Below are 8,974 nucleotides of genomic sequence, written 5' to 3' on the forward strand. Positions count from 1 at the left end.
CCATGCCTGGCTGTGCCAGCTCCTGCCTTCACAATGAAGGCCCAGAAGCCTGAGCTTTTGTGTATGGAAGTGAACTGTAAATACGCTGGAATTCCATTGTGATTACTGAGCATGTAATTGCATGGTAATTACCATGAATTCACAAGATAATTCCAAGGTTATTTTGTCTTCTAAACTTGTCTTATGCTGCCATAGTATATAAACTAGCAAAGTCACAATCAGGCCCAGTCAGTGAGGGAGAGAGAGGTAGGCAGGCATCTGGTAGCAGGATCTAGCTCAATACTTTGTATCTTGGCTCCAAGATATGCAGAAGAGCTCACTGACCAGTACTACTGGACAGCAAGTATGGAAACCTGAGGTTTCTTTCTCTCAAAAGACAGATTGCACTTTCTCCTCCTCCTGGACCTCAGCTTGTGATTCATAAAGAATCTGCAAGAAAAGCCAGGATATTTGATATATGTCTCTAAGCTGTCTCTTTTCCATTTCCATCGCCATCTTAGTCCAGACCTTTATCACCTGGAGAGCTGCTCCTCTTTCCTACCTGAGAGGTGAAGATACCAGTAGAATTTTGTAGGAGAAGCAAAACCTGACTAGGCTGCTTGGTATATGTGTGATCTTGAATATGCCATTTAACTTCTCTGACTTCTCACAGTTAAATAAGCATCTAGCACAGTGCCTGGTACCTGATTAATGGTTGCTACTATTTTTGTTGCTGTTTCTCTGAGCATTTTGGACCTACGCTAAATGTAATTTCCCAGGCTGTTCCTTCCCCCAGCGGTCCCTGGGATTCTGAGCATCACCACAGATTAATCGTTTCCTGAACCCAGGTTGGTCAATGCTCAGAACTCTTCAGTGTCTCCTCCATGTCTTCGAGATGGACTCCACACAGCTGGCTTGCTCAGTTCCACTTCTCCTACTCGCCCTTCCCAGAGTCTCTGCCTTTGCCCAGCTGATTCATTGCCATCTCCTAACAGACAACAGGCTCTCTTTGGTCTCTGTCCCTCCTGCGGGGGAATGTCTTCCTCTCCTCGCCACTCAGTGACTGGGCCAAGTTCTGTGTTGTTAATAATGTGTACCCTGTCTCCACTAGTCCACAGTCATTTTTCCTAAGAACTCTAGCAGTAGGTTGCGGGGCTATTGCTTAAATGGCGCTTAAATGAGGCTTCGTGGTTTTCTCCTTGTGTATGTGCTATCCTATATTTCTTTTCAACTCCTCGAGGACAGGGACTTTGTCAGATATCTTTGTATCCCCGATGCTTGGTGAAATCCCTGGCATATGTTATCTGCTTAATAATTGTGTAATTATAATACTAATAAGATGAACATACCGATACACCTACTTTTTTAGACTTAACCAACCCCGTGGTTTCTACGGGAAAAAGCTGTCAATAATCTATGATTGTTTCTAATCCAGCCCAATAGCACAGGCAAAAATGTTGTCATGAGGATTAGATGAGGACGTAAAGACCTCGGAACAGTGTCTGGCGCAGAGTAAGCATGCAAAAAATGTTAGTTCTTATTATCATTTGTTAATTAAAATAATTTCACAAATAAGAAAAATTATTTAAAATAAAAATCAACCAACCAACCAACCAACCAACCAATAAACCATTTCATCAGAAAGAGACTTGAATCAGAAGACCTGGGCTTTGCTTAACTTTATGACCTTGGGCAGCTCATTTAACTGCATAGCCTCAGTTTCCTAATCTGTAAAATGGGTACGATAACCTCTGTCTTCTTAATTTCTTGAGGTTACCATGGGGATCAAATATTCTCATGTCCATTTAAAGTATAAAATGTCATACAAATAGAAAACATCGTTTTTAAAAGATTGACTTGTATAATCTAATCTACTATAATCTACTCTCTTCTGATCCTGCAAAGTCTATTTATGTTTGCCAAGGACATCAGAACCCAAATAGATTTTATAGCATCAGAAGACTCCTCCACAGCCATCTGGTCCATTCAGTGCTCACTGAGTCCCGGCCTAGCTTAGAGCAGATTTGAAGCCAGTGGATAATGGCATATGCCTGGAAACAACTTTATCACATAGGGAGATGAAGCCCCCTTTGGAACAAGAGCTTTGTCCATGACCTCAACCAGAGACTTCTCGGGGATGAGTTTAAGGTCTATTCTGGGGCTGGATCATTGACTCTCAGCCAATGCAAGACAGATTGGATAGTACAATGATCAGACACAGGCTTTAAAGTCTGACAGACTTGGGCTTAAATCCTGGCTTCCACACCTGTTTGCTGAATGACTTTCCACAAGTATTTTTTTTTTCACATTTCTTAACCTGTATTCTTATCTTAAAACAAGCATAATAATTGCACCTGCCTAATATATTGAGTTGTATAAAGATTCGCGTAAAGCACTTGGTGAAAGTACCTGGTATGGAGTCAAGGCTCGATACATTTTGGATGTTGTTATCATGTTATTATATGCATTATAGTTATCCCCTGGTCTATCCATGCCCTTTAATAAACTTAGAGCTCTTTGCTACTCATCCGTATATCCTCTGGGCTTAATAGAGTGTCTGGCAGAAAGTAGTTATTGAGAAGACACACGCTGAGTTTGATTCTTGGTAAAAAGAATTAGCCGATAGCTAAGACGATGGCTGATGAGGATTTGGGATGTGACCTGTCACAACAATATTGCTCCTTTCTAAAATATTCTGCAAGAAAAAGACCTTTGAATGGAAGACTGTGGTATGGAGGGATGGGCCCTTCCTGTGTTTCTTTACTGTACTTCCCGCTCCCCCACCGGCACCCTCTGGACATAAGGCTTCGTGGGACAGGCTTGGCACAGAGCCCCATTCTACAGACCCCATAAAATCGAATCCCTCAAGAGACCTTCAGGGGCTCATTTCACCCTCTCTTATTTTACAAATGAGGAAACTGGGGCAGAGAGAGGATCGGAATTCATGACCCCTGACTTCTAGACCAGTGCGCTTCACTCCAAATTCCCATTGGCCACGTTCGGAAGGTGTGGGAATTTCAGAGGTTAGTCTTTTCTAGTAGAACAAGGAGGAAAAAGTAGGAGACAAAATATTATCAGTAGAAGTCTAGTTTTATTAAACTACCTTTCTAAATCACAATCTAACAAGAATGCTTTGAGCCAAATAAAGGAAGCTCAAAATACTCCTTTTCACTGGAGAATATAATTCTGCTTCAGCCACGATTTAAATTGATTTAGTTCTGAGCACCAGCACTTGAAGTGTGGAGTATATTCTATTTTCGCCATGATACTTGTTTTGACAGTGATGCATTTCAGTTGACATAGTTGAAATCCTTATGTAATAAATCTCTGCCTGAAAATTAATCATGTTTATAATATTCTGAGAATTAATAACACCCATTGCTCAAATCATTAACTTAAAAAAGAAGCTTCCAAAATCTGTTCTCGGCAGTAAGGGACCACAAATAAATGAATGTTTGATAAAATAATCCAAGTAGCAGTTTAACAAGCGTAAACTTGAATGTGGTTGCAATAATACAGAACTATTGTTTAAGGGTTGGCAGAGGCTGATGAGGTTCTTATTTCAGTTACGAAGCAGGCATCCACATGCATAATGAACTGCTCTCTGAATTATTAATGTGTTGCTTATTTAGCCTCATCTGTCTAGAAGATAATGTATCCTAACTCTAATGAGTGATTGGTTTTGTACATAATTACAGTAGCAGCAGTAGCGGGGGAAATGTGTGCCTTCAAAGAAGGAGTTCTAAAAATAAAGTCATCACATAAACTTCGTTGTTGTTGCATTCTATCAAAATCAAACCCGAAGCATTTGAGAATTCATAATAAATTACAGGAGACAGAATCATTATTAACATCATAATTTAACACAAAAGGTTTTACTTAATCATTCATTACAGATCATGTGCTGTTAAAAATGCTTATAAATGACTTGGGTTGTTTTAAGATGTTTGCAAAGATGGTCCCTTTTGACCACTCACCAACTGTGGTGCGGAGGGGCCACGAAGGGAGAGGAGGAGGAGTAAGGATGGATAAAAAGGGGTAACGATTTATGTCCATTCTGACAGGACGTTATTTAAAAGTTCAAAAGTTGTTAGGTGACTCCTTTTCACTTCTAACACATGTATGTCTGGACCTCATCCAATCTTGTTTTTGCCTTTAAGTGGTTGTGGAGGACACTGGACCAGATACCTGGTCAAAATGGGTCTAAATGACAGTTCCTTGCCACCTGTTTCTGACACGGGACAACAGCTCTTCTTAGAGTCCAGAAAAACATTTGCTTTTCCCCTGCATAGCATATTATTTAAAGGAATAGGCCCAAACGAAGTATTTTACAGGCGTTAGTTCTGGATGCGCCCTCATTACCATTGTGGTTTCATCTGTGAAGTTCCTTTTTCTTCAGTCTTCAAAGGGGGCTGTCCGCTGACTGATTGTAAACCTGAGGGCACCACAGTCCTTTCACACTCGTTCAGGAAGCTTCAATTTGGTTGTAAATTGTACTGTGTTTGCAAGTGTGTGTGCTTGTTTTCAAAATCGACTGTCACATGTGTACACGTGCCTGGGAGCACGTGCATTCACACACGCACAGTGGCACCAGGGTGAGAACATCCATTTATCTTTCTAAAACCAAAAGTACTTTCAATTTATCCCTACATCAGAAAACCTGCATAGCTTTTCTTCGGTGATTGTAGAGACATTTGAATTATTGAAGATCATAATGCTTCCCTCTTGAGTGCAGGCAATTCCTGAAAGTGTTTAAGACTCTTGATCACAGGAGAATTTCCGTATGTTGCCTATAGCTAGGATTGAAATCTATAGGCAAGATGGGGAAAATGGGAGAGCGCTTCTAATTCTAAGTACAACTTCTGCTTACAGCCTTCTGAAGCAATGTACTTAAATGCAGCAAACTGTCTTTGGAAGTCGTGTTGAATACTAACTTAGCTTCCAGCTTCCTTTTAGAAACGGCATGGAATTAGGTTTGCTAAGCCCAAAGGCCTCAAGTTTTACTGCTGTTCTTCCCTCTAACATTGAACTCAGGGTCCTGTAGGTCCCTTTGGTGAGGATGGAGACCACAGGTGGGGTCAGACCCGGGAGACTCTCAGCAAGGTCCTGGGACTTAATTAAAACGGGTCTGTTTCTCTTCCCTAGTCCAACTCTGCATCTCTTCTTAATAAGCAAAAAGATCAGATTTCTGTGATCAAAGGTACCTCACAGGACCTTTGGATTGAGAAGGAGGAAAATTACTAGTGCCTGAGTCCCTCCCCTAGACATCTGGCACCCTTTCCAGGCTACCCATCCCACTGTACACTGAGTTCTTGCCAAGGAAGGTGACTGTGGAGACCCTGGGCAGAGTCAAACAAAGGTTCTTTAAATCCAGAGACATTTCCTGGACCCAAAGAGGCTCAGCAGAGAGGGAAGAGATACTGCTAGGGCACCAGTGTGGAGTCTTATTAACCACTGGAATTTCTCTTTTATCTGGTTGATATATTTGGATCTCAAGTAGAGCTTCATTTGCAAAAAAGGGTATGAAGCCCACTGTTGCAGAAGGCAGAAGAAATCCTGTGGCAGCTGTCAGAGCAGCTGTGGCCAGAGAGCCCCATCCACTCTCACATCCCACCTACGCTAGGGGCCATCTGGTCCTCTTGACCTTTGTTCTCCTTCACCATGATTGACCTAGCCCGCTGTCCCCATGGAGATTTATCCTTTGTGACCCAGGGTTCTGAGATTGGTAAACTTCAGCCAACCTCAGGATAGCTGGCCTCAGCCACCCAAGCAGTGGGCTAGAAATAAGATGGGAGATTGGGGCCACGGGAAGAGGCAGGTCATGAGGGTCTTTATTTGCCCAGCTGGGAAGTTGGGGTTTTCCTGAAGATGACAGGAGTCATTTCAAAATCATAAGTAGGAGAGCAACATAAGCTTAGATTTACTTTTCACCTTGACCGTGTTGACTGTGTGTTTGTTTCGGCTGAAGGAGAGACAGGAGGCAGGGAATCTTAGCAAGGAGCTATTACAGTACTAGTGTGAGGTGATGAAAGCTGAAACTAAGGTCGTATCTTCAAGGAGGGGGTGGAGAGGGTCAAAGTTATGGCATTTTAGCAGCTCGCACCAACATGAGCTGGCTGCCGAAGGGGTGTGGGGATAGGGGGTAGCTCAGCCTCTGGCCTGACCTACCAAGAGGAAATATAGAGAAGGGAGATGATGACTGTGGTTTTGTATAGTTTGACACTGAGAAGTTCCATAGAATATTGGGTATAGGAGTCTGAAGCTAAAAAAAAAAAAACACACACAAAATACCCCAAAAAAAAACGGGCTAGAAAAATATGGGTTTTGTCAGAAGTTGCTGGTAACTGAAGTAGTGGGTGTAGATGTGTTTGCCCAGGGAAGTGAGTTGAGAGAACTGAGGGGAACACCAAAGAGATATATCCCAGAAAACCCTGTGCTATCTTATTGTACCAACTAGAGCGTCCTCCTTCTGGAATGCCCTCTCCCCTTTTCTCTGACCAATGCATTTGTATTCCAGAAACCCATTTTGAAGTGGTTAAGTGACTTTCCCGAGCTTCTTTCCCCTCTCTACTCAAAGAGCCTGGCACATCGCCAGAACTCAGAAGGTGGTGGCCGAGTGCTGCCACCGTGGAGAATCAGGAAGCTTCTGTTGCTTACCGGCACTGACAGGGCATCGAGGCGGCCTGTTTTCTTCTCTTTATTGGGAACAAAGCGGGGCACTTTAAGTGTGCTAAAACTGCAATCCAGATGGCCGTTGGTCAGGTATAAGGTGAGCTGAGTCAGAGCCAGCTGGTCACTGTATGCGATGTCGAGGCCTGTTGCCCACACCTGATTAAAACAGAAGCCGTAGAAGTGCAGGTGAGATTAGCAACCAGCTCAAACCACACCAGACCAGCTCTGACCACACTGACCAACCACACTGCCCAGCTCAAACCACGCCAGACCCAACTGACTTCACAGAGTAGACGTTTTTGCTTCTGTTTCTACTTCGTTCAGCTGAGGCATGGAGCCTCCAGTCTGTTTGTAATCAGAGGATTCAAGGTTTTTGTGGGGAGTTATACAGGTGGAAACACCTAGCCAAGACAATCTAATGGTGGTGCCCAATTCTGAAAGGCTCCTGTGGGCTTCAATTTTTCTGCCTGTGGTTTGAAATTTCTTAAGATGTTCAGTGCAATGTTTTCTACTGAGAAATAAAACTAGACAAAAGTTTCAGAGGATGGAGAACTAAAGGGGAGAAGACAGAGGGGGAAGAGTGAGCAATATGAGAAAAGGGCAGTTTGCTCCGATTTCGCAAAAAGTGGTGCTGGCCTCTTGTGGAATTTCAATATACTACTTAAGGGAAACTTGTGGTTGGCATGTCAGTCTTAGCTCTACATGTAAGTCTCTGGCATGAGAATGCAGGAAAGTCACTTCCCCATCCAGCAATGTCATAGTATCCTCAACTGAGAAACGGTGATAACGCCTACCCAAGCTGAATCACAAGGTTATTAGAAGAATACCATGAGGCGACAAAAATCAAAATGCTTCGAAATAGACATATGTAAACTATAAGTTCCTGTAAGCTACTAGATAACTGAGTGATGTCCATTAATTCCTTCAACAGATATTAACTGAGCATCTGCTATGCGCTAAGCTGGTGATAGCAAAAGTGGGTCACGTGCTACTTCGCCCCTCTCCTGTGGCGCACCATCCTTATTTGCCCTTGTTACATCCCACCCCACACTGAATCCAGAAGCACCCTGGAATCTTCCTCAGTTTAATGCTCAAGGCGTATTATCGCGCTAGGCACCGGAGCGTCAAAGGTAAATACGCACAGGTGCTGCCGTCCAGAAGGGGAAGACAGAGATGTACGTATTCAAGTAATTACAAAACGGCGCAATACGTGATATTATAAAGGGATGGAATAAAGTACTACTGAAGCAGAAAGGAAGGACAGACTGAGTTTGCCTAGGGAAATAAGTGCTGCTTCATGGCGAAGGTAACATTTGAGCTTTGACAAGCAACACAGACATGACTGACTCCCATGTTCAAGTCCCTACAATGTACCAGGTGCTTCTCAAACATCCCAGATCTGTATAATAACCCAAAAAATAAGAATCCATGTCATAGATGGAGATACAGAGGTTCATAGAGGTACCCAAGTCCACACAGCTAGAAAGTGGTGGTGCTGGGATCCAAGTCCAGTCCGCCCTCTTCCCATTCCGTGTTGGAGATGGCACTGATGTTGGCCCAGCCAGTCCTTGCCCTGTACCAGTTTCTCAGTCAAATTAAAAGCTAAAGTTGTAGAGGATCAAAACATGTTCTTGTTTAATATATAATCCACGCCATGGAAATGTCTTGTGGAGAAAATATGAAATATTGTATTTCTGGAGTATGCTGTAATTAGCAGTAATGCATTTTCACTGTAGGAAGTTGGAAACACATTTTCATGAAGACGTGATTAAGCATTTTTTTCCTCTTAGAAGGCTTACATGTGCCCCACACACCAACTCGGTATGTTAAAATACATAATACATCTGCCCTAGAGTGGACTCCTCTCAAACAAATCTAGCAGTGAGTGACTTGAGTAAGCATTGAATGTAAATGGCATCATTATAAGGATATTAAGAGGTCAAGCTGTCAAGGCCCCTTGCTAAACTGAAGCTAATTTCAGGAGTCATATTCTCACAGTAATGCCCTTTTATAATAGCAAATAAATCACATTTGCAACAATTGTTAAAAACTAACTGCCAAGTATCTGTTGCAGATGTAAATATCCTATTTGTCAACTTAAATATTTCCTGCTGCATGGCATAAAATGCAAATCAGATGGGGACAGCTACTTGCCCATAATACAAGAAGCGTGAACTTGCTGTTCTTACGTGTCCGGCATTTGTTTTAGAGCCTCTATTTTGGTGTTTTGGTGCTTTGATCAAAGGGAAATGTATATAACAAACATGATTAATATTTATGTTAACGATATTAGTGTTTAGTGATAAGGATTTTAATGGCAAAG

The 8,974-nt window shown here is 42.5% G+C and overlaps 1 protein-coding gene across 5 annotated transcripts in view; it reads right to left on the reverse strand.

The window, feature by feature from the left end:
- IQCH (IQ motif containing H) overlaps positions 1-8,974 on the reverse strand; it is a 172,513-nt gene that overhangs the window by 18,506 nt on the left and 145,033 nt on the right. For all 5 annotated transcript variants that reach the window (XM_025038933.1, XM_025038936.1, XM_025038935.1 and 2 more), the window contains one exon: positions 6,637-6,807. In XM_025038933.1, the coding sequence (XP_024894701.1) occupies positions 6,637-6,807 (171 nt within the window). The remainder of the gene's footprint in view (positions 1-6,636; positions 6,808-8,974) is intronic.

This window comes from Pteropus alecto, unplaced genomic scaffold, assembly GCF_000325575.1.
Source record: "Pteropus alecto unplaced genomic scaffold, ASM32557v1 scaffold86, whole genome shotgun sequence".
Classification (NCBI taxonomy): domain Eukaryota; kingdom Metazoa; phylum Chordata; class Mammalia; order Chiroptera; family Pteropodidae; genus Pteropus; species Pteropus alecto.